The sequence below is a fragment of the Trachypithecus francoisi genome, unplaced genomic scaffold (assembly GCF_009764315.1).
Source record: "Trachypithecus francoisi isolate TF-2019V2 unplaced genomic scaffold, Tfra_2.0 Lachesis_group13, whole genome shotgun sequence".
Lineage (NCBI taxonomy): Eukaryota > Metazoa > Chordata > Mammalia > Primates > Cercopithecidae > Trachypithecus > Trachypithecus francoisi.
Window position 1 is genome coordinate 102,544,981 of NW_022681458.1, and position 27,194 is coordinate 102,572,174.

Genomic DNA, 27,194 nt, shown 5'->3' on the forward strand with positions numbered 1-27,194 from the left:
TTTTCAAGACTATGTCTGCTTACCCCAGTGTGATTGGTGATCTTTCTCTTCTCTGAACACATTCGTATTTTCCTAATGCAGTGAAGTATTTTTGTCTCCCAAAATAATCATGTATGGACATGTCTCACTTCTCCATAATTTGGAACCACATTTTATTCATATGTTTCACTCATAACACACAGCAAGGCACTTTATATTAAGTAAATTTAAATAATAAGAGTAAAATATATGAATAAATAGAATAATGACCACACACACAAACACCCTCCACTGTGACCAAAATATATTTTCAGCACAAGCAGACAAATGTTTATGTAAAATGACTGTGGCCATAAATATATTATAGAATTTAAGTATTTATTGAAACATATTAAAATAAAAAGATATTAGGATTTGAATTGAAATGGGGGAGATAATGAAAAAGAGGAAAGATGTATAAAACATAACCCATCATTTCTGGCACCTATTACATGTACATATGTATATAGAAATGCAAGGAAAGAAGGAATATATTGGATTGTGTCTGTTTTCATAGAAAGTAAACAGCTTAATGGAAGAAAAAAAAAATTTAAACTCACACCAAAAGTAAAAGAGTTCCAAAACAACAACACAAAAACTTTATAGAGAGTATTGGGTTCTTTTTCTTTTTTTTTTTTTTTGAGACGGAGTCTCGCTCTGTCGCCCAGGCTGGAGTGCAGTGGCCGGATCTCAGCTCACTGCAAGCTCCGCCTCCCGGGTTTACGCCATTCTCCTGCCTCAGCCTCCCAAGTAGCTGGGACTACAGGCGCCCGCCACCTCACCTGGATAGTTTTTTTGTATTTTTTTAGTAGAGACGGGGTTTCACCGGGTTAGCCAGGATGGTCTCGATCTCCTGACCTCGTGATCCGCCCGTCTCGGCCTCCCAAAGTGCTGGGATTACAGGCTTGAGCCACCGCGCCCGGCCTGAGTATTGGGTTCTTAAAGGTAGTCTCACAGCCAGGCTTAACAACATTCTCTTTAATGGTAATATTCTTTTTAATAGTAATAATTGTTAGTCTAAATTTTTAAAAAAAACATTGTAGTATTTAATTTATAAATCTATACTCCTGTAATTCTTGCAGCAATCCCCTAGGAGATGTACCCTTAACATTGCTTATTCTAGAAATGTCAGCTGAGGCTCAGCTAGCCTAAATTAACTGCTCAGTTACATATAGTTAATAAATAGTGCAGCAAACTTTTTAATCCATGGTGTTTAGATTTGAAAGCCTGTGTTTCTTCTAGGAATCTGTCCTATATATATACTAAATTATATATGCACTGAGATATATGCAAACATTGTCCTTTGCAGTGGTATTTGTAATTGCAAAAGTAAAAGCTATATCTTCATTATAAAGGACTAGCCAAATGAATCATGGAATATCTGTAACAGTGAAATATTAGGCAAAAATTAAAAATGAGGTTGTGTTAGACAGCTGGGGCTGCCATAACAAAGTACAATAAACTGGGTAGATTACACAACAAAAATGTTTTTTTTCAGAGCTCTGGAGGCTGGAAAGTCCAAAGCCAAGATGCAGGTGAATTTGGTTCCTGGTGAGGGCTCTCTTCCTACTTTGTAGTCTTCTTGATGTGTCCTTACACATCAAGAAGAAGGAAAGCAAGCATTCTGGTTTCTCTGCTAATCCCATGATGAGGGCCTCATCCTCACGACCTCATCTAAAACTACTTACCTTCCAAAGGCCCCATCTCTTTAGGACCTGAACATGTGACTTGGAATGGGAAAGTGGACATAATTCAGTTCATAGCAGAAGTAAAACTGTATATTAATTTGCATTACTTTAAAAATGTATTTTAATTGCAAATATGTTTAAAAAGCCTTTATAGACTGCTCCAACTTTTATCATTTGTATGTGTTTATTTAAAAAAAAACAAATTTTTATATGTGTAAATTAATTATATATTTTTTAACCACTGTGATGCACTATTTATATTAATAACTCTAATTTACAGAGCATCTACTTTGTTCTGGATAACTTACACACATTAGTGCTAATAGAAACAGTAACCATGTTGTGGAAATAATGTGACTGTAGTATTACCTCTGTAAACTGGATTGATCACTGTCAAAACTGGGTCTCTAACATAAGTCTGTCTATCTCCAAAGCCAGAGTTCTTCCCATTCCACCAGTGATGCTCAGCTCCAGGAGATTTTGCTCACCAGAAGACATTTAGCAATGTCTGAAGACATTGTAAACAATACTAACTGTGCAGGGTAAAGGGGGTTGCTACTATTATCTAGCAACTTGACAATAGGATACTGGTAAATATCCTACAAGGCACAGGACAGGACAGCCCCCGTAACAAGGAACTATTTGGGCTAAAATGTCAATAGTGCTGGGGTTGAGAAACCTGCACTGTACAAAAAATACCCCTTCTAACCTTCATAGCCACTTACCTCTATGAAACCTGATGCTGTGACTCTGGGCCCATCATTACAAATTTTGGTTAACAAAGAAATTCTTAAAAAATAAATGAAAGAGAGCATTTGGTATTTATAAAACCTGATGATATAAAATTTTATTGTAAAGTGGGCAGAGAAAGATAAGAAGAGAATATGTTTCTTTTCTGTTTATATTTTTCTTTTAAATGTAATTTAATGAAGAATCAGAATTGTCTTCATTTTTATACTTATATACTGTTATAATACTGATAAGTTATTCATTTGCTCTAATTTTGATTTACTTACTGATTCAACAATTTATCAAATGATTATCATGAGCCTGTCACTATTTAGGTTCTAGGAAAACAGCAGAGCATAAAACAAATAACAATTCCCTGTCCTTAGGTAGCTTATATTCCCAGTGGAGGAAAATAGCATATAAACAAATAAACAAATCAAGTTTATCAGGTGGTAAAAGATACTAATGCAGAAAATTCAAATAGGACATATGATTAGGGAGTGCAGAGTTGGGTTAGGAGGAAGGAGCCTGAAAAATTAGAATTTTAAGTAGAGTAGATATGGCAGTTCTCACTGAGACATGACAGTTGAGCAAAACTCTAAAGGAAGGTCTGGAGTGAGTCATTCAGGTACCTGGGGGAAGAATACTTAAGGAAGGGAAAACAGGAAATGCAAATTGACTGTTTGGCCATATTTTTAAACACCCTTGCCTTTAGAAGGAGAGGCTTATTTTTTTTTTCCTTTTTAAGTGCCTTAGGCATAGAACTTACTTCCCTCTCTACATAACTTTTATTCTAGTTAAAAAATAGCTGATGTTTCATGTGGTTTCACTGCTGCTATTAAAGTATTATACTGAAATAGATTACATAGTTAATTATGCATATACTTACATTGAACAAAAATAGATTATATAGTGGATTTATGCATATATTTACAATTAGCAAAAGATAGTAATGTATAACACTATTGATTGAAAGCTTGTATCTTTCATGTACATAAGATTATTAATGATGAAGGAATTAGTTCTACTTCATGTGTTTTGCTTTATTTCCAATTTATTATACCCAATGTTACTATTAATGATTATGCATTTTTATGATTATGCATTTTAATAAGAGAAATTTCTAGTAAATATGATTATTTCAAGTTGTTATAGTTAATGTTTATAGAAATAATAAACCATAAACCAGTCATATGAAGAAAATAACTATAATTACTTAGAACAAACCTAACTTTGAAGAAGTTTGTTGTTTCAATTTCAAATATTCTAAAATTAAAGCTTGAATTATTTCTATGCTTATGGAATTATAGCAGTTAAAATTATCTAGATGTAGAGAAATTGGTAACTTTCTTTAAAAGAAGAGTGGGTTTGATGGGAAAGAATTATCTCTAGACACCAGTTTTCTGAGATCATGTATTTATGAAATATTACTCAGTAGAAAGCATTTGTGGAATATGGACTATAATGCTTGAGAATAGTTCTCTTAATTACATCTTTAAAACAATTTAGAAAAATAATCCCAGCTGCTGCCTGTCTCAGAGATTAAAACATTAATTTTCTTAGATAAATGAATGATCAGTACAATTATATTAGGTATTCGTATAATTATTATCATATGTATACCTGACTTTTGTGAGAATGTCCTACTTAAGATAATACAAATAAATAGAAGCACGACAAACAACATATCATTTTAAAAGATTTAATGATATTCTATTTATTTAAATATTGTGTTTACAATCACTTTTCAGTGAAAGATCTAGAGATTTGATTGTTACACTTGTATTGCACTTTCATCTGTAATTTGATATATGCAATCCAGGTTATTTTAAATGCACTATAATTATGCTAAATAATTTGAGTGATTGTGCTTTCAAATCATACTTTTCAAAGAGATAGGTTACTTTGCAGTACGCACTGAGCAATGTCACTTGGTTCAAGGAACTTCAAATACATCTACCTAAATGTTCTAAGCCATCAGTCTTCTAATTGCCATAACACTATTCATTAAAGTAACAGCAATATATGAAGTATATCCAGGCAATTTGCCCAGCACTAAGTACAGTACATAGTTGTCTTCTCTAAGTACTCAAACCACCATTAATGAAAGTAATTGCCCATCAAAATTTACATGAAAAGTACTATGCGAAATCTCCAAAGGACTCTATGTGATAGTCGTCCAGCAATTTTTGACACCTTAAAATGCTATGTTCCAACAGATTGCTCTTCTTAAAGCTAATTACTTAGCACAATGGATAAATACAATAATTTTAAAGTATGTCATACTACTGTTGTTGTAACCAGATTATAATTGGTGATCAGAAAATGGTCTTATTAACATAAATGGAATAATTAAACCATATCAACTATTTAATACTTAAAAGCATTAAATAGTGATTGTTTCTTCTTTGTAAACTCTGAATTTTAACTTTATCCGGAATCATTTTCAGGGAAAACTACATCGTTCACTATTTATATTATTTAAAAATGAACGGATTTGAAAATGTACGTATGTACATAGATAGATAGGTATAGAGCAGGGACATAATTGTTACATATTGCCCCATGTCCCTTCTTTATTTAAAAAAGAAGTAGTAAAATGTTTAGAGTGGCAAATAAGAGTGTTTTAGATTTATAAAAGGTGTTTGAGTTAATATAATCACAGCAGCATTGTAATTAGAGTATAAGAATAAATCAAGATAACTCAAGAGAGTATTCCTGAAGTCTGCTCATATACTCCAGGTATGATCTCATGTTGGAATGTAGTGGCTGTCTTGGAATTATGTCATGATCTGGCCAGTTTTATTCTCTTAAACTGAACTTAATCAGATCAAAGCCCTTTTTACTCAGCAATTTTATTCAGCCCAATCTAGATTTAGATGACCTCTAGTTACAGGAATTTTGGGGGCTATATATACCTAGATTTAGATATATTTTAAAAATAATGAGTGCCTGAATACCATTGTGTTTAGTCTTATTTTTCTCCCTTTTCATAATCAATATCAGCATTATCTGATCTGGTGTAAGAAAAGTATTAAACATTACAAATTTGAAATAGACATCTGTATTAACTTAATTCTGATGAATATTGTTCCATATTTAAACTATAGCCATTCAAGAAATATTTTGAGTAGTCTAGGGTAAAAGAAGAGCTCATAACTATGTGCACATTTTAAAAGTAGTATGCTTTAAGGTTTTTAATTGTGGGTGTTTTTGTTCTATGTTATTTTTATATAGATATATCAAAAATGAACAGTACTCAGAAAGCCAATGATGAGATTATTTTGTGCTGAGTTGACTCTAATACGATTAGAGATGAGAGGAAAAAAAGATTCTGTTATCTTACCATAGAGATAAGTGCATTGTCTAAAGCTATGTGATGAGATTTAGAAAGACAGGTAGGTGACCCGAAACCTTTACAAGAAGACTCTTTAGTTAGTGTAATAGTAAGACAAATAATACTTGTGGCTTGGTGAGGACTGCTATGAAATTAGATTAAAAACAAAAACAAAAACAAAAACATTTGTTCTCTTAAGGATGTATTTGATCTCATTATCTCTAGTACTGTCTTTAATTGAGAAATATTTAAGACTTTTAAAAATTGAGAACTATTTCTTATAGTTCCATTAGATGAACAGTAGACTACATAAAAGCTCCATAGTTATAGAAAGTGGCCGGCTGGGCGCGGTGGCTCATGCCTGTAATCCCAGCACTTTGGGAGGCCCACGCGGGCGGATCACCTGAGGTCAGGAGTTCGAGACCAGCCTGACCAACATGGAGAAACCGCGTCTCTACTAAAAATACAAAATTAGCCGAGCATAGTAGCACATGCCTGTAATCCCAGCTACTTGGGAGGCTGAGGCAGGAGAATCGCTTGAGCCCGGGAGGCAGAGGTTGTGGTGAGCCGAGATTGTGCCATTGCACTCCAGCCTGGGCAACAAGAGCAAAACTCTGTCAAAAAAAAAAAAAAAAAAAAAAAAAGAAGTGGCTATAACAAATACCATGTGAGTAAAATTTCAACGTTATTTAACCATATTCTATGCTTTGGAAATTCATCCGGACAGCTCCCTTGAAATATATGTGTTTTTTTGTTTTTTGTGTTTTTTTTTTTTTTTTAATAGCTAATATGCCTCCAAGTCATTTCTATGCAAATTGAATATTGGCATTTCATATATTTTTTTCTCATTATATTTTACTATCAAGATGTTTTATGAAGAATTCTGTTTATGGGAGATCTAGTGAAAGTTGAAGAACACTTGGTGTATTTCACTGTATGCCTGTCTGATATTGTAGCTAAGTAATTACCTATATATTCACATTTAAATTATTTTCCTTTTCTTGGAAATTAAATATATTGTGATTATCCGTATAACTAAAATGACATTTCCAAATAATTTACTGCTCTATCTTTAAAGCAGTTTTTAAATCAATAAGATGACTATCTTTAAATTCCAAATATAATGAGAACTGTATGTATCTACAAATTCAGAATTATATTTCCTATTCAGAAACATTATATTGTGATTTGTTTCTAACATATTGAGAACAAATCTAGTAGATTGCGAGGTATAAGCATAAGGGTTCAATAAAGTGATAACATAATGTTCTTGAGTTTTTTTAAAAAAGGCCAGGTACGTTTTTGTTTATTTAATGATTTACATGTAAAACATAACATTCATGGTGAAATAAACTATAAAATAAAAGATTATAGGATGATACTCATTTTATAAACTAGAGTTTTATTTTCGCTTTCTGATTCAAGAGTACGCTCCTAGCTAGCATACGATATACTGTCCAATTTAAAGTACTGAGTTGCAATGACATAATATTTTGGTAAATGATTATTGAAATAGGCAAATTTTTCCCATGAAGTAAGCTATAATGTGGAGGATTTGTGTGTTTTTATTTTTAAGTGAATATATCATATCAAATTATTTGTGAAAAATAGGGACATGGCAAATGAGAACACTAAAGATCATTCGTTTGTGACAATATTCATACTTTAACATTTTTCTTGGTAATATATTTATATTTATACCCACACAGATATTTCTAGTCAGTAAATTTTACAGTATTATTTATTTGGGAGTGTCAGGAGTTGGGTAGTAGTGACAGCAACATGTTCATATTTTAATAATAATGACAGAAGAGTAAATTATCTAAGATAAGAGAAGCCATTTGAAGTAGTTTTTAAAATATTGCAATAATGTATAGTGTGCTCAAGCCAGAGTAAAGTGCTAGTTTGTATATTCTCATCTGATATTTAAAAAAATTTTTTAGAAGCACACTGTAAAAGGATTTAGACTAATCAAAATCAAAGTTGAAGTTACATAACTAATGCTAATATAGTAAATTATAGAAAATGGCAAAATACTAACATTTAAAGATATCAGAAACTTTTATTGTAGAATTATAATTCTACAATAAAAAAATTAAAAGCCTTACTTAAAATGACTAAAATTTATATCATTTAAAAAATATATATATAAACTACCTTTCACTTTTAATTTGTTACTATCATTGGTTTTCAGGTCAGTGAACGTTTCTACACTATCATTTTAATGTCTACATAATACTATACTGTATACTTATAGATATTTTATTTAAATAATTACCTATACATACACATTTATTTTCCTTTATTTTGGAAATTATAGATATTGTAACTACCTTTCATATAACTAGGTGTTTTCAGAGTTTGGACACAATGATAGATGTAGCATTTCTAGGTCAAATATTTTACACATTTTTAAGGCTTTACATCAATCCTCTTTTGCTCTCTGGGTTACTATAAATATTCTGTCATTTAATGAAAGCAGTCCTATTCTTCCTTACTCTCTCTCCACTTGAAATACCTGGTTAGACTTGAAATATCTAGAGAAACATCTGGTTCTTTTTCCTTTTTATTTCTTTTTAAATTCAGAGTGTTATGATTTTCAGAACCTTTTCCATCATGACGACCATCTTCTAAGACTGTTTTCCATTTTTTGGATTCCTCCAAAAACTGAAAACCAAAACCTGAACACAATAATGAAGGCATATTTAGAACAAGGTCTACTGAGGTTAATATTTTCTAGACACGATTATATATGGAATTTAGTTACCAGGAGCAGAATGTCTTATTCTGGTTATCTCAAATAATGAGCAAAAGTGTCTTGCGTAAAAATACATATGACCCGAAGATAAAACAGGATTGTCAACAAAATCTAAGATGGGAAATTACAGAATGGTGTCAGGGAGGAAAAACTTATCCTCGGCCGGGCGCGGTGGCTCAAGCCTGTAATCCCAGCACTTTGGGAGGCCGAGGCGGGCGGATCACAAGGTCAGGAGATCGAGACCATCCTGGCTAACACAGTGAAACCCCGTCTCTACTAAAAAATACAAAAAACTAGCTGGGCGAGGTGGCGGGTGCCTGTAGTCCCAGCTACTCGGGAGGCTGAGGCAGGAGAATGGCGTGAACCCGGGAGGCGGAGCTTGCAGTGAGCTGAGATCTGGCCAGTGCACTCCAGCTTGGGTGACAGAGCGAGACTCCGTCTCAAAAAAAAAAAAAAAAAAAAAAAAAAAAAAAAAAACTTATCCTCTATCTTCTTAGATTCAATGTCTGGTGGGCTATGAATTAAACTAACAAAGGATAGATTGACAGGAGAAAAGGCATATGATATTTATTAATATTTTATGTGTACAGAATTCACAGAAATATCAAATATTCTTTGAGAAGGAAATATCAAAGAAGTAGTGAGACTTGTGGCTTAAATATCATTTTAGCAAAGGAAAGGGGGTTTGGGTGTCAAAGGATGACCATTGTGGGAAAGCGAGCAGGAAATATATGGGGGGAATTAATGGAAGATAGGGTTGTTTTAGGAAAGTTTGTTTATGCACGCTCATCTCAGTGCCTACTGTGAGGGAATGAGTCATTCTCCTTTTCCTGGTATGGGAGCGAGAACACCTACACAAAGGAAATTTATGCCACCTTCAGAAAGGGAAATTTACACCCTACTTTCAGGTAGAAAAAAGGAAGGCAGAAAATTCTTCCTGCATTTGTTGATTCTCAATTGCCTTCAGCTCAAAATAATTCTTTTACCAAAGTGGCATATTTTGGGAGGCATATCCTGATTCCCTTCGATGGCTATGTTCATAGAGACAGACCTGGAAGGTCTGATACAAGGCAGTCTGGTACAAGGCAGCTCTCAGAAACTTAGCAGTAAGAATTTATGAATAGTTGGCTCTGGCAGACTCATTGTCTATTATGGCTCCTTCTGCCCCCTTTGGAAATGGCTAGAAGTTATTAAAAAATTACTAAAAGATATAGACATAGCACTTGGTTGAACTTAAAGAAGTGTTGTAACCAGAGAGTGCAGAGACTGCCATTCTATCAGGACAAAGCATCATATTCATTGATATTCATATTACTTTGATTCCAAGTCACAACCTGTCTAGAATGCCGGAAAGTCCAATCTTCTCTTTTCTTTTTAATTTAATTTAATTTAATTTTTAATTTATTTAGAGATAGGGTCTCACTCTGTCACCCAGGCTAGAGTACAGTGGCTATATCATGGCTCACTGCAACCTCGACACACTGGGCTCAGGTGATTCTCTCACCTCAGTCTCCTGAGTAGCTTAGATTACGGGGGTACACCACCAAGTCCAGCTGTTTGTTTGTTTGTTTTTAGACGGAGTCTCAATCTGTCACCAAGCTGGAGTGCAGTGGTGCAATCTCGGCTCACTACAACCTCTGCCTCCTGGGTTCAAACAATTCTCCTACCTCAGCCTTCCGAGTAACTGGGACTACAGGCATGCGCCACCATGCCCAGCTAATTTTTGTATTTTTAGTAGAGACAGGGTTTCACCATGTTGGCCAGGATGGTCTCAATCTCTTGACCTAAGGATCTGCCCGCCTTGGCCTCCCAAAGTGCTGGGATTACAGGCATGAACCACCGTGCTTGGCCAAGCCTAGCTAATTTTACAAATTTTTTGTAGAGACAAGGTCTTGATATTTTGCCTAGGCTGGTCTCAAACTTCTGGGATCAAGTGATCCTCCTGCCTTGGCCTCCCAAAGTGCTGGGATTACAGGTGTGAGCCATTGCCTTGGCCCAATCTTTTCTTAAGACAACTTGCCTCAGATATTTTGCAGGGTGATTAAAATTGCTTACTTTGAATTAAAATTGATCTTCCCATTGTTTACAATCTCCAAGAGGAAACCAAGGCTACATCCTGAAGGAAATCTTAATCCCTGACCTTCAGGTGCTCCCTCTTCCAGATAGACCTCATTACTTAGGAGAAGACTTGAACCCAACCTCAGAAATGTCCCCATTTACCAAGGCTGACACAGAAGTCGCAGTACAAGGCTGCTCCGTGTTTACTGCTGAAACTCAGTGTCAGCAGCTCAAAGTGCTATTGGTACTTGAGGAAAAAGTGAGGAAGTTCTGTTCTCCAGTGTCACACTTACTTAAGGATATCAAAATGAAACTAAAGAGAAAAATCCATGAAACAGCTGCCCAGGCTCTAGCAGATAATAATTCTAGATGGTCAGCTTTCCGATTATTTCTCTCTCTCTCTCATTTACACATAGCTATTTTTGCCCAAAGCATGCCCTGGACACCAGAGTAACTAAATATGGGGTGTATTCAGTATTAGTCCCAATTTTTTCCATACCAGAATTTCCACCAGAATATTGAGCAGTAATTCATGATTATATATCTATGTTATACCTTTGCAGGGAGCTGAAAATAGAGGTGAAAAAGGCCACCCAAATCCCCGCCTTCATGGAGGTTGCATTTAGTTGGGGTAGATAGTAAATGCGTAAATATATACAAAAATGTCAGATAGAGAAAAACGGTGTGAAATAAAATAAGATAGCTTCCCAAAGACTTTTTCTGAGAAGGTGCTATTTGAGCATAGACCTGGATGACAAGAAAGATCAGCCTTGTGAAAATTTCTAAGGAAGAGCTTACCAAGCAGATAAAATAGCAAATGAAAAGTCCTTAAAGCTAGATCGTGCTTGGCATGTCCCAGCTGGTGTAGCTAGAGTGACAGGAGCTTCATTCAGAAAAGAGGAGGGTCAAGGAAGAAAGGTCCTGAACAACGTACACACTGTAGTAAAACCTTAGTGCTTCACTTTCAGTGCCAGTTGGAGGGTTAAACAGAGGAGTTATAGAACCTAGTTTAGATTTTAAAAGGAGTACTCAGCATTGTGTGCCAATTGTACTGTAGGGGAGAACTTTAGGAGTTCACGGGAGAGACTATGATAGCTTGAACTAGTGCAGTAGCAGGGGCAATGGAAGGCACCAAAACCCAGGTCAGTAATTTGGAGGTAGGTAATTGGATTATATTGTTAAGGTAATATTCACACTCCTGCTTCAATGTAGGGTGAATTTTCTCTCAGTGGTTCCCATTTTGCTTCTCAGACTGGACCTCAAAAATGTCTCAGACTCTTGTTAATATTTTCTTCAGTACTTTATCCTGCCCTGAATAAATAAGTTGATATGGGGGAGTATATTACTCTCCTAGGGCTGCCATAACAGAATACCACAGCCTGGGTATCTTAAACAATAGACATTATTTTTCACAGCTCTGGAGGCTTAGAAAGCCAAAATCAAGGTGTTGGTAGGTTTGGTTTCTTCTGAGATCTCCATGGCTAGCAGATGGGCACCTTTTTGCTGTGTCCTCACAGTCTTTTCTGTGTGCACATCCCTATGGTCTCTTTTTCTTAGAAAGGTATCTTTCCTGTTGGATTAGGATACACCCATATGACCTCATTCAACTTAATTATCTCTTTTAAGACTCAATCTCCAATACAGTCACATTGAGGATAGAGCTTCAGCATACACATTTTGTGGGGATGCAATAAAGTCTTTAACAGGGAGGGTCATCACCTAATCTAACCCTCGTTAGACTTTGCTTAAGCAGAGCCCTCTTAGCAAAGAGGCAAATAATTCATTACTTTCCTAAACTGAGCATATGTAAATGTCAAATAAAGATTAGTTTTTTTAACATTCTTAATCTCAGTTGTTATACAAATAGAGAGGTTCTAATATTTTATTTCCCCTACTCTAATATCATTTTGTGTAAAACTGGAGACCACTGCATTACAAGGATGGCCATAAGACCTTGTAAGTGGTTACTATCATTAATTTATATTATTTTTTTTGCCACCAACAGTAATTACACTATTAATCTCAACCAGCCTCCATGAAAATTTGTGTCTCTAAACACAAGAGAAGTAGTGTAAAATTATAGAAAAGTTGTGCAAATCCATCCATGATTCTGATAAATAATTCCACACACATTCTCATTGATAGTGGGTGGAAATATTTTTCTGAGTTATTTATGTAGCAGAATCAGTATAGTCATATGTAAGTTTTCTTTTTTGTTGTTGACTCATTCGTTTATTCCATATAGCTACCAATTATTGTCCTTACCATTTGAACCATTTGGCTAAATAATTTACATATTGAATTAATGTGGTGGAATGTTTCTCATTTTACGTATTAGGGGATTAATATTAAAATCCAGGTAACTTAAGATCATCCAGAGAGTAAGTGTCACAGCCAATTTTCACACCAGGTTTGTGTGCTTCCAAACTGCATTACCTTACCTAATGTAACTTTCAACCAACCTTGAAAATCACCCATGTGACTGGTTTTGGAGTGTGAATGGAAGATAAAAGAATTAATAAAGGCCTATCTCCTGCCCTGAAGAATCTTATGTTTTAGGTCAAGGTTGGTGGCTCCACACTTGTAATCGCAGCTTTTTGGAAGGCCAAGGCAGGAAGATCACTTGAGGCCATGAGTTCAAAACAAGCCTGAGCAATATAATGAGATCCTGACCCCACAAAAAAAAAAAAAAAAAAAAATGTTCTGGGCATGGTGGTGTGTGCCTGTAATCCTCGCTATTCAAGAGGCTGAGCTAGGAGAATTGCCTGATCTCAGGAGTTGGAGGCTACAGTGAGCCCTGACTGGTCTACTTCATTCTGGCCTGAACGACAGAATGAGAACCTGTCTCCAAAAAAAAAAAAAAAAAAAAGGCCAGGCGCGGTGGCTCAAGCCTGTAATCCCAGCACTTTGGGAGGCCGAGACGGGCGGATCACGAGGTCAGGAGATCGAGACCATCCTGGCTAACACGGTGAAACCCCGTCTCTACTAAAAAAAAAATACAAAAAACTAGCCGGGCGAGGTGGCGGGCGCCTGTAGTCCCAGCTACTCGGGAGGCTGAGGCAGGAGAATGGCGTAAACCCAGGAGGCGGAGCTTGCAGTGAGCTGAGATCCGGCCACTGCACTCCAGCCCGGGCGACAGAGCAAGACTCCGTCTCAAAAAAAAAAAAAAAAAAAAAAAAAAAATTATGTTTTAACCAAGAAGATAGACATGTAAATAAATAAAGTTCTATAATACTATGAATGCTGTTATATAATTATACACAGACCACACACCCATAAGGGATCAGGTGAATCCTTCTACCTCTTGGAGACTAGTAAACTTTCCAAATAATGATACCATTTGAGCCGAATCTGGAAATATGTCTCCATTATTCAGATAATGGGAGTAGAAGTGAGTGGAAGGAGTAGCATTGGAGGGAAGGATTCCAGATGGAAGAAGTAAATTGAGGCCAGCACAAAATGGCACAGAGATGTTTCGGATTTATCCCTTTGGAAACTAGAAATACTATCAACTCTATATTAACCCATTACCTGGTAGTGGAAAATAGGAGGCAAGCACGGATAAAATGTGTTTCAGACCCACTTAATCCCCATTTGTGATTTAAGATGGATATTTAATAAAAATGTATTAAATTAAAATGTTTAAATAGTTTACTGTGTTAGCTGCGTAGTTATTTCCTTCTTCTTCCCCATCCTACTCTTCCTCTTCTTCCTTTTTCAAATGAAAATAATTTTAGGTAACATCGGTTTTCATTGAATGAACTCTACATTTTATTTTCTAAATATCCCAGCAAGCAGTCATTCAGAGCTGCCTTGTGTTTGTCAGCTAACTCCTCGCTGTCACTGTCATTCTCCCCTTCACATTGCACAAATATTAGTTCCCTGGCAACAGTCAAGCCATCACACCTGGGAAATTAAATTACCTGCCATTCTCCAGTTTTTCTCTGTGTAACCCCAGACTGCCCCCTCAGCTCTCCATGAGGAAAGTCTGTCAATATAATAATGCATGGAAAGAGTTTAGGGCCATATCTATCAGTTCAAGGCCACAAAGGCTTGAAAGCAAATTCTGGGCTTTGTTCTTCAATGCTCTCCATCTTACCTTCATTGTCCTCCAAATTCTCCGCTTAAGAAAAAAAAAAAAAAAAAAGAAAAAAGTCTTGAGAAAAGATGTGGAAAAGAGACTTCTACTCTGCCACTGCCACAAGAAAGAGATTTTTGCACAGAGCTTCAGACAAACTGCAGAGAGCTGCTCCCACACAGAAGATAAGCTAATAGACTAACAGACTGCTGTAAACAAACATATCCACCTCTGATTGTCCAGGTGGAGGGGCGTTCCTGATTTGTAGTAGGTACAGTGTAAAAATGTAATGGCTCCTACATAATTATAAATAATAAATTCACTCTGATATGTAGATATCTCTCTCATCACAATAGTTTTAATTATTTTCCCTTATAAATATGCTGCCTTTTGGTTATTTTCTTCCATGTTTTGCCATAACATGGTTAATCTATCCCTGGAAAATTGAAAGTTGACTGCAATTCAATATTCCTGGAACACAGAGCACTTTGGGCAGTCACAGATCTGGAGATGGAAAATTAAGCAGGCAGCTAATCATGGATGGCCTTTGTGCCATGCCTTTGGCAGGGGGAAGCCATTGGAGAGTTTTAAGCAGCAGAGGGCCATGCTCACATTTGAATTTCAGAATGATGGCTCCAGTGTTCCCTCAGCAGTGGCAGTCAGGAGAATGAGATGTGATGAGACTCTGAGCTAAGCAGTTTCTATGGGAAAGATGAGGAAGTAATGCTGTCCTGAGACAATGAGGACAAATAGTTAAGTGAGCAGTTTAGATCAGGGTCTAGGAGAAGCAATGGAGGTGGGGAGGGAAGAAACGATGACTGGCCTCGCCTGTGATGACTCAGTGGGTACCATTCGCTGAGAAAAGTCTGCTGGGAAAGACTCATGATTGGGAAAAATACATTAAATTTTATTTTGGTAATGTAAAGTTGAGGTGACTTTGTTGTATTTAGGTAGAAATGCCTACTCTACAGTTAAGTACATGAGGAGGATATTTAGGGATAGCATTGAGATTTGGAAGCTGTTGGGGTGACATAGGGGACAGTTAGTGAAGTCGCAAGTGAGAACACTCCCCACCCTTCCCATATTCCCAGGGTGTCTTTTGATACTGGTGATACTGATTTTTATATTCTAAAAAATATATTGATTTTTTAAAAGTTGTAGATATTATTTGACTTGATACTGTGGAATCTCAAGATATGGCTGACCCCTCAACTTGCATTTTTCTTGAAGTTCTCTGATTTCCTGCTTCCATGTGGCAGCTTGCGCTCTAGATTTGCTGCTGTCCTGCTTCCGTCTCTAATCATTGTCATGCTGGAAGGTTCTCTTTTGCCTCTCTCTCAATTTCCTATATATCATATACTCTTTTCCAGTTTACTCCTTTGATTTAGTGAAGTACAGCTTCCAGCAGTTTTCTGAGAAAGGTGCTTGTGAAGCAAATTTATCAAGACAATGCTGTTTTTTATGTTTACATTTCATTAACTGAGTATGGAAATCCAGATTGGAAATAACTTGGTATCAAATCTTTTCACACATTCTCGTCTTCTCAATAATAAGTCACAGTTGAGAAGTCCAGTGCTACTATACTATTATGTCTTTTGATCATTACTCTTTCACTCTAGAAACTTGTAGAATTTTTTTTTTTTTCCTTTATTCCAGCATTCCATGACAACATGTGTCTGTTTTGCTGGGAACTTATTTGGCAGTTTTAATCTAAACACTGATGTCTTTCAATTCTGAAAAATAATGTCAGATTATTTTTAAAATGTTTATTTTATTTGTTTTACAATAGTCTCTTAAGGTCATATAACTTAGAGGGTGAACTTTCGTTTTCTGTTTATTTCCTTCCTTAAAGAATATTTCCTTGATGATTTTTTTCAACTTTAAACTTTCTATCAATATTTTAAATTCACCTGTACTCCTTTTAATTTCTCACAGTTCAACATTTTTTTAACCCTTTCTTCATTATAACCTCCTCTTGCTTCATGTATATCATTTCTGTAATTTCTCTGAGGATAGGATATTTATCTGTTTTCATTTTATTCTCTGTTGTTTTCTGTTTTTGCAGCTGCTTCTGTTTCTTCTGAGTTTTTTTTTTTTTTTTTCTGTTTATTTAATTTGATTTTTTGCTCATGATGTAGTCATTCTTTAATTGTCTGGTGTTTCTGGGCTGTATCTTCATCTTTTTAAAGATCATCAGAAATTCTGAGTTCAAGCAGCAGACCTTATGTAATGATAAACATCTTTAAAAATAGCTGCACTGAGCCTTTTGTGTGTGTGTGTGAGGAAGCAGAATCCTCCAATTATCTCTTTCCTCAGAACATCGGTCTAGACATATTCCCCCAACAGGGAAACCTTTTAATATCTCACATGGGGCATAGAAACCTGGATGTCAGCCTCCCCAGAAGTTGAGGTAGGGGTCTGAGGTCTAATTTACCGGTTAGGTCTGTGGTTCTTAACCCTATTTGCACATGATAGTGGGACATTTGTAAAAGTCTCATGTTCATGACATAGGCCAAAACAATTCAGTGACAATCTCTAGGGGTGGCACCCAGACATTTTTAAAAAGGTCTTCCAGCTAATGCTAATGTTTGTCTCAGGTGAAGACCCACCCGGCCAGCAGCACATCTGCATCACCTGAGAACTTTTCATAAATGCAAAATTTTGAGCCCCACCCTTGAACTACTGAATCATATAGTCTGCGGTGGGGCCCAGCACTCTATGTTTTAAGTAGCGCTCCAGATAATTCTAATTCAGGCTGAAATTTGAGAACTTCTAAGGTAGATTATCGCTTAATCCTTCTTCTCAGTGTCCTTTTCGGTAATCCTTTTGGGTGAATTTCTAATCTTTCACCAGGCTTGAGGAAAGGCACACCCTTGGCAGTGTAGTCTGGGTTCTAACCACTTTTTTAATAGACTGAAGTGATCTTCCTATTTTCAATTGCATCTAACTCCCTATTTTTAGACATTTTAAGGCCCACAATTTCTAATCTAGTCTGAGCTTCTGCTCTGACCTCCTATTGCAGGTCTAGACTTTAATTTTATCGATTAAATCATGACCAATTATAATTTACTTTCAATTCACTTCTGTTTTTATTGCCATGGTCTTCGCTCCTATTCTTCGTCTATGTAGCCTTATGAATTTTTCATTGTTTTCTTATAAATTTTGGTTTGCCAGGAGAGAGAAGAGATAAAATTGGCCAGATAAAATACAAGACACCCAGTTAAAATTTAATTCCAAATAAATAACAGATTTTTTTTTGGTATATCTTAATAAATTATCCTTCATTTATCTGGAATTCAAATGTAACTAGGCATATTTTCTATTTTAAACATGAAGGGCTAATTTTTGAGAAAAATCTAATTTTTAATCATGGATCTCAACAATTCTGGCATAGGGCAGTAAAAATACATATTCTGAATATTTCAAAGCTAAGTTATTTTAATGATACATCTTAAGAGGTAAAGCGTTATCAAAATTTAATAATTATAATTCCAAAATACAATTGAAATATGTATTGCAACTGCCTTTAATTTGGATTGAAACTTTAATTCAATTTATATTAATCAAGTTATGTTTGCACTGAGTAGTATAGTGTTATTAGGTTCAATGGGAGACGATTTTATGAATAAGGAAGGCAATGTAGTGGAAAGAGCATTGAAATTCAAGTAATGCCGACTGGGAGTTAACACCACACTCCCACTGTGTGACCTTCAGGAAGGCCACCTTTCGCTTTTCCATTTGCTTATTTTTAACAGAGTGTGTGTGAACACATCATATTGCTTTTATGACAATGAAATAAGACAATTGTGTTTACTGAATTTAGAGACTTGCAAAGGACCTGGAACTTAGTAAGTGCTTGGTAAATATCATTTTCCTTCTTTTCTTTCTCTCTCTTTTGGAGAAGATTTTGGAGACTGTATGGTAGGGTCAATTTATATTTATGTTAATTATTAATATTAACATATTTAACATATGAATATTAAAATATTGCATTAATTCCTTTAATATCCCTGTTAGTGAATGTATTATTTTGCTAGGGCTGCTATAACAAATTCCCACAGAAAACAGAAGTTGATTTTCTAGTAGTTCTGGAGGAGAGAGGTCTGAGATCAAGGTATTGGCAGGGCTGGATTCTTCTAAGGTCACTCTCCTTATTTGTAGATGACTGTTTTCTCCCTGCGGTTTCACGTGGCCTTTCCTCAGTGCATATCTGTGTCTCAATGTCCTCTTCCTATAAGAAAACCAGTCACATTGGATTAAGGTCCATCCTAATGGGGCCTCATTTAAACTTAATTATTAAATACATCTTTGAAGACTCTCTCTCTGAATACAGTCTCAGTCTGAAGTCCTGGGACTTAAGAATTCAGTATATAAATTTTGGGTGGGAGTTACAATTTAGCCCCTAACCATGAAGTAGATTTACTCATTATTACTTATACACAGTTTAACCCCTACCCTATACTAGCTTCTTGCTTCTGTACAGCTTAAGCAAGCAGTGTTTGAATTTCAATAATTTCTGAAGATTGTAACATCTTCATGTCAATAACAGTGTGAAACAATAACAACAAAAAATGTAAGATGAACAAATGTGATTCCAAGTAATAATTATGCAGTCAAAAATAAAGTTCAAAAGAATGCAAAACACTGTGAAGAATATAAAGAATTACAAGACAGGATCCTTGTTCTCAAGAGGTTTCATCCCTGGATAAGGAGTCAAAATTAGTAGAAGTGAAACAATAAGGAAAAGCAAGCATTAAATATAAAATCATGTGAATCTGTCTATAGAGGAGCCTTAGAATGACGGAGAAGGATGCATCAGTGTGGGCTGTGCTAGTGTGAAATACTTAGGATGCGGTTATACTCGTGCACCAAAAGGTGGATATAGTGGAGTTATGTGCAGACACATGTATGGAAACCATCATAAATAAGAATTGAACGATGCCTATTTCCTTCAAGCACTAATAGCAGTCTTCACTTTTTTCTATTTGGTTATTTATGTATGTCTGTCTCTGTTACTAGAATATTAGGTCTACAATGTCAGAGATCTTACTACTCTTGTCTCCTGTCATTTTTCCATCATCTGGAATCATACTTTACAAATAGTAGATGCTCAACATTAATTGAATCAATGGATTAATGAATATTGTAAGATGGTAAGACTGGAATTGGAAAGGACTCTCAGTAGGTGGAATAATTTGATTTGTAGGGCTTTAAAAAATCTGATAGAGAATTTAAAATTTGAAGCTGCATATAATGAGGAGGCTTTGAAGAATCTTAAGCAAGAATTATGCCTGATGAAAGATAAGTTTTAGATGATTGTAACAACCTAGAATAGTTTTTCCAGGACAATTGGGGTCTTAGATTGACACTGGTCATTCTTGAGATGCCTGTTGTCTGAGTCCTAATGGTCCTTGATGAGCACAAGCTTCTTTGGTCATGGTCTTCAAGGCCGTGGTTCTTTGTAATCTGCTCCTTTACCCATTTATTTACCGACCCTGTACTATGCCATCAGAATCCAACTGATCATGCTCAGAAACTTTATGTGTGAACAGAGGGTGGTTTTGTGCTACTCTTAGAAGCTCTACCCACCCAAAACTATGATCCAGAACTGGGTTTCATAGACATCTCTACTGCCTAGGGAGCCAAAAAAGGGTGAGTCTGGCATTTTATATGTTGCCTGTGGAAATTAGTTTTCTCCAGGGCCAAAAGGTAAGGTAAACAACACAGTGTCTGCCACAGTTTGGCTACCTTCTAGTGGTCAAGGAAGAGAGATTTTTTTTAAGTCTTGTTTCTAGTCTCCTGTAACAATAAAAATAATGCAATCAGAAACAATTTTTTTTTTATTATCTTGACATAGAGATGTGTTCAAATGTTCAGTTTTAAATGAATATAACCAAAGCCCATGATAAATTACTTAGCTGACTGAATGTGATGATTTACAGAGAGAAACATCTTGGAGAATCATCTACCACCATAGCTTTAATGTGTGTAGTTTCTGCTCCAGACCCATTGGGTCCGAGCGGGTGAGTAAGGAGGGAACGTCTTCATTTCCCTAACATTCAGTTAGAGGTGGTCCAAATAAAAACACCCTGTGTTTCAGTGTTATAGTTTTAGCCTCACTCAATCACCCATGTTCCCATGGTGAGGGGCTTTGGCCTAGGAGACAGAAATGGAACACATTTTGATTTGGACTTTATGGCCTTTTTCTTTAGTTAGACAACCAGCCCAGCAGGCCCTGAATTCTGCACTTCAGGTAAATTCCTCTTGTTAATTTTTAATTTTGTTCATAATTTATGCTTTAATATGTTTATAAATTTTATTTCTGAAGTAATATACACATAATAACAGAAAAAATATTACAGAGGAAATTCTTATCAATTATCAGTAGCAATGTGTCCTACTCTAATCTTTCTATCCCCACTCCTGCTTCTCAGGGACAAATCTCTTATAGCTGTCTATTATTAGTTGTAGTTGTACTACTTTCTTTCCTTCTTTCCTCCCTTTCTGTTTTGATTTCTTTCTTTCTTCTTCCTTCCTTTTTTTCTTTCTCTTTTCCTGGAGTTCCTACTCCCAGAGTCTTCTATTCTCATGATCCAATATAGACGCTTTTTATGTTTGCCTCATAGCATTTATTCTGGGGCTTTCCTTTGCCATCTGGCTTTGTAAAGTTTCCTGTTTTTTAGATTCCTTCTCATTATCTTATTTTCTCATTTTGTTCCAGCTTAACTTTCAGTTTCTGTTTAAGAAAGAGTTCATGGGAGGTAAATTTATGATATTTATCTTGCCTCTGCACTGCTACACACACATATACACACACACTCACAGAGAGACAGACACACACACACACACTTTTTTTTTGAGATGGAGTCTCGCTCTGTCACCCGGGCTGGAGTGCAGTGGCACGATCTTGGCTCACTGCAACCTCTGACTCCTGGGTTCAAGTGATTCTCCTGACTCAGTCTCCTGAGTAGCTGGGATTATAGGCGTACATAACCACGCCCGAATAATTTCTGTATTTTCAGTAGAGACGGGATTTCACCATGTTGGTCAGGCTGGTCTTGAACTCCTGACCTTGTGATCCGCCCGCTTTGGCCTCCCAAAGTGCTGGGATTACAGGTGTGAGCCACTATGCCCAGCCACACTTCTTACGCTTAATTAATAGTTTACTATACAGTTCTACCTAGATTGTAATTTCCCCTAAGAATTTCCCAGGCATTACTTCAATGTTTTCTTGTTTCTAGTAATGGTGAAGAGAAGTCTAGTATGGTAGTTAGCAAAGAAGGACTGGGTAGTCCTTTGTAAGTGACTTACCTTTTTCTTATCTCCAAACTTTTAAAAAAGATTTTTTTTTTTTTAAGCACAGTGTTCTGAAATGTTACATGCATATATTCATTTTTTCTATTCTCTTTGCTGGTGAATCACTTGAAACTGTCATCCTCAAACTTTTTGGTTCCAGGACCATTTTATAGTCTTAAAAATTATTGAGATCCCTAAGAGTTTTTTAGATTTGGGTTATACATAACGATATTAGATATTAAACCTGATAAAATTTAAAAATATATTTATTACAAATTCACTTAAACATTACAAAATAAACGTTAAGGTTTGTATGTTATATTTTTAATGTTAATAGTTATATTTTCTTAAAACAATTAGGAGAGTGGCAATGGTCTACATTTTGCAAATTTTCTGAATATCTTAATATAATATAGCTGAATTTTCGTATCTGCTTCAGGAGATGTTGTGTGGGTTCATATATATGCCATTAGAATTGAGAGGATTATTTTAAAAGCTTTTTCAGATGATCGTGAACATTCTTCTTTTAAAACTACACCAAAACTCAACAAATGTTAGTTTCTTAAAGGTGAATAGCAAAGAGTGTATCATTAAATTTTTATTTCCTCTCATATATAATTTATTGGCCTAATTTTCACTACAAATTAATCATTTACTATGCATGATTTTGGCTTTGTTTGTGTTGTTCATTTGAAAAACATTGCTTCCTTCAGTTATGTATATCTTCCTAGTGTAGACATATTTCATTATACCATATCAAAAAAAAAATACATTCATGAATATTGCCAGAAATCTCATTAGAAAAATTTTAGGTATTAGGAAACTGTCAAACTTATGGTATTGATAGAAGTTTCCCAACACTCTAATCTTCATTTGAAAGCTTTAATTTTATCATTGAAAATAAATTATCTCAGTTTTCTTATATGGTAGTTTTTTATATTTCATTCATTTTTGTGTAAACATCTTTTCAATATTTAACTCTGAATAGGCATAGTCTGTCAGTCATTCTTCAAAGATAAAATGATGTTCTGTGAAAAAAGTAGCTCATTCTTTTTGCAGCTCAAGCAATCTCATAAGACATTCCCTCCAGGCAATTGTATGTTGGTATGCAGCAGAAGGGCCTTATGCACTTTTCATTTTATGACACAATATTCAAATGTCATGTCCTAGCTTTAATAAAATTAATACTTTTTATTGATCAATTAAGGTAACTTTTAAGTAAAACTGGCATTTTTTTTTTTTTTTTTCCCCTGTGAGTGTATGGCAATAGTGAATTTAGTGATTCCTAGTACAGTTTAATGCTACTGGCTACTGGGTTTTTAAAGCAAATATTCTGTTTTTTTTTTTCCTCCTATTATTTGCTGAGGTTTCTTTGGTCTTTTTTCTCTATATTTTGGAAGGTTGCCTCCACTGTATTTTCTGATGATTCTATTGAAAAATACTTTTTAGTAGATTTTTTAATCTCTAAAGACTCTTCTTTTGTAACTGCTCATTTTTTACAGCATCTTTTATCTTCTTGAGTGGTGCATGTACTAGAATCTCTTGCGTATGTTAATTAGATATTAGATAATTTAAAAATTTAAGATTTTTTCTAAATTATTATTTGTGCACCTATGTTTATCTTAGTGTTTATTTTTCATTGTGCTAGTTTTTCCCATTGAGCTGGGGAGCCTTGATTTCCTACGATGTTTAACAAAGAAGGACTGTGTATCTTTCATGGATGTCTTTTACCTTTATGAGAGTAGAAGTCTTTTCACTTGGTATCTTCCTTGAGAAGAGCTCTGCAAGGCCTTGGACACCGTAACTTGCAGGTTTATTTTAGGAGGGACCTGGGGGTCAGGATTTGATTCCCATGAATGCCAGAATGAAGAGAACTGTGTTGCATGGCACCAGCTTTAATATTCAAAATCTCTTCACTGAGTATCGTACTAAAGAGCTGTGGCTACTTATTTGAGACATTTTATCAGCTGTCAGCCCTCTGTGAACTAGGGCAAAGAGCTAAGGAGATGGAGGTGGTATTACATATAAAAAATATCTTTATTTCATTGCCCAAATAGAGTTAAATAACCTTATTTCAACTTCTAGGTAGAAATTGATTGGTGGTCTCAATTTGTGGCCATTAATTCTTTTCTTATTGATAAGTCTAAATCATTCAAATCCTTTTACATTATAACTTCATTTTAAATTCCTGCATTGCCTTAAATGTTTTTAATGTTCTCATGGAGTCTTGGAAAGAACACAAGTTTTGCAGATAGGGAGACCAAATATGTAACTTTGATTAAGTTACTTAATCTTCATAGAGTCTCAGATTCTTTATAAAATGGAACGATTTTGGTTTCCTTACAGTTTTGCTTTCACAATTTGAAATAATACAATATGAGGGGGAGAGCTCTATTTTTTGTTTTTGTTTTTTTTTTAATCTTGGCACACTGTAGATTCTCTGATATCAAATGAGCATTCAGTAGGTGGTAACTATAAATTAATACAGTTTTGGAGAAAGGGTCACTAGGAGAAATAGAGAAGGTTAACAATTGTGAAGAGACCAGTAACGGAGAGCACAAATGATTAAAAGCTTACACATTTTTGGCCGGGCGCAGTGGCTCAGGCCTGTAATCCCAGCACTTTGGGAGGCCGAGGCGGGCTGATCACAAAGTCAGGAGATTGAGACCATCCTGGCTAACACAGTGAAACCCCGTCTCTACTAAAAATACAAAAAATTAGCTGGGCGAGGTGGCGGGCGCCTGTAGTCCCAGCTACTGGGGAGGCTGAGGCAGGAGAATGGCGTGAACCCGCGAGGCGAAGCTTGCAGTGAGCCGAAATCGCGCCACTCCTCTCCAGCCTGGGCGACACACAGCGACACTCCGTCTCAAAAAAAAATAAATAAATAAAATAAATAAATAAATTTAAACAATAATAAAATAAAGATATAAACTTACACAGTTTTAATAAATAGAAGCAAACAGAATGTATATTTTATAATTGTTTAGCTATTTTGTTAGATTTTGCCATTTATTTACAAATACGTATAGTACAAAACTACATGATCATGTTTAAGTATGTAAATAATAAAAGCTGATTTTGTATTAATTTGAAATATGTTTTTGTTTATATCTTTATACTTACATATTATGTAAAGTATAAGAGTATTATATATTATTTTCTAAGAAAAAGAAAAATTAAATTGAATAATCTAACTGTAGAGGAGGAGGAAAGTTTGAACAATAAAACGTCACTATGAGCTGCATTTTTAAATGTAACAGTGATTTTACTGTTACCCTTAGAAACAGAGTTTGGAAATAAAACAAATCAGAAAGTATTACAGTTTAGCAACTATTTGTTATTATTTAATAAGAAAATTATACTTTCCTTTAAATAATATCTTTTCTTTTACTAGATAAGAAACTGTGGTGGGCAGACCAAAACTTAGCTCAGCTGGGAACCTGCAGCAAAAGAGACGGAAGAAACCCCACCATCCTACGGAATAAAACATCTGGGGTAGTTCATATGAAAGTATATGATAAAGAAGCACAGCAAGGTAAGTCACACTAATGAATTTGTGCCAGGTTTTGAATACATAATGTGCTCTTTTTCATACTAGCTCCTCAATTCAACAATAGAAGGTTTCTAGTCTTGCTTCTAATAACAAAGGAAAATGTTGCTTACTACTGTAGGAGAAATGCCTTTAACATAGGTGCATAATAGCTTTGAAAGCATTAACAAACCTGCCTTAGGAGTCTTAATTTGTCAGGTCTTCAAAGAGGTCTTATCCTGTTCTTGACTAAAAAAATACAAGAATAAGAAAATATATCCTGGCAAAATATATACAATGTATAGTTAAGCCCAGAATCTGAATGAATTAGGGGCCTTCAAATGGACTACATCAACAAAAGAATTCCATATCCAAAAGCACTACGTTGTTTGGCTCTAAGCATTCTGCGTTTTTGTTTTTGCTTGTCCAAATTGTGTGCAGTGAAATGGAGTGAGAGAAATAACAGATGGTTTACATAGGTAGACTTGTCACATTGCCCAAGTGGCAATTGGATTAGAGATGGCAGCCAGTACAGCCCCACATCTGCTAGTCCTTTCTTACTTTTTGCTTCATAATCCATGACATTAGCAGAATTCTCTTTCTTAAAACAACAACAAAAACAACCCCCCCCCAAAAAAAAAATGTGCTCTATTTTCATACATTAGTCTCTTCCATGAAAATCCTTAGCTTCACATACTTTTCTTAGGAAAAATTTTCCAGAATGATTATGAACGCTAAGAAAGGGATTTTCATCTGAAGGATTTGGGGTATGTCGACCAAAGCAGAGAAGAACAGGGGAAAAATAGAAAACAAAGGAGACTGCTATTTCTGAAGATAGGTGATGACCATCAAGCAAGCAGAATTTATTGGGCATACCAATTGAGAGTGCTGTCTGCACATCAGGAGATAACATAGAGATCAGATTAGGGCTTGCCTTCCCTGTGCAGGCAATGGGTCACATTGGTTTGGAATCTTTACTTGCCCCAGGCAGAAGAAAACACATTACTTATTCATAAAAAATTAATAACTTTAGAAGAAAAAATTGCTTTAAACATTTATCTAAAGTATTTGTTGGGTTCCTTTCATTGTTGAGAATTTATGAACGTTTGTTGATTCATATATACAGAATGTAGTTGCACCCAAGAGAATGTATATACATACATATACATACATGTATAACCTGAGGATGTGTATTATACCCAAACGGTTATCTATGTGTTCTCTGAATTTTTGGCATCATGTCCACAATAATAAACAAGGATATTTTTCACTAGCAATTCAGTAATGAAATGTTTCTGTATCAAAATAATAATTATACTGATATTCAAGTCATGGGAAATAGATTATGTAATTGAGAATAAAATACTGCTACTCAGTAAATAAAACATTGAGGCATTTTCTCAGGTTTCTATAGAATATAATTATGTGTAAAAACTCACAGTACTATTGTAAATCTTAGTGCATAACACATACATATAAGACTGTATCTGAAAACATAACATTAGAAAACATGAGAGAGAGGGGGAGGGTATGCAAGAGAGTGAGAGAGAGAGAATTTCCAAACTAAGCATTTTAAAAAAATTACCCACTTTTCCAAACTGTGAACAAGCATATGCTTTGTTTTAAGCTGTAAATTAATATGTCAAATTTTCTAGATATAATTCCAATGAAGTTTGTAGGGGGAAACATTTAGTATATGATTC

General features: G+C 35.2%; 1 protein-coding gene across 1 annotated transcript in view; it reads left to right on the top strand.

Annotated features, from left to right (window-relative positions):
- LOC117095052 (low-density lipoprotein receptor-related protein 1B) overlaps positions 1–27,194 on the top strand; it is a 1,687,268-nt gene that overhangs the window by 1,388,113 nt on the left and 271,961 nt on the right. Inside the window, exon 33 of the mRNA XM_033231629.1 lies at positions 25,357–25,497. Coding sequence (XP_033087520.1) covers positions 25,357–25,497 — 141 coding nt within the window. The remainder of the gene's footprint in view (positions 1–25,356; positions 25,498–27,194) is intronic.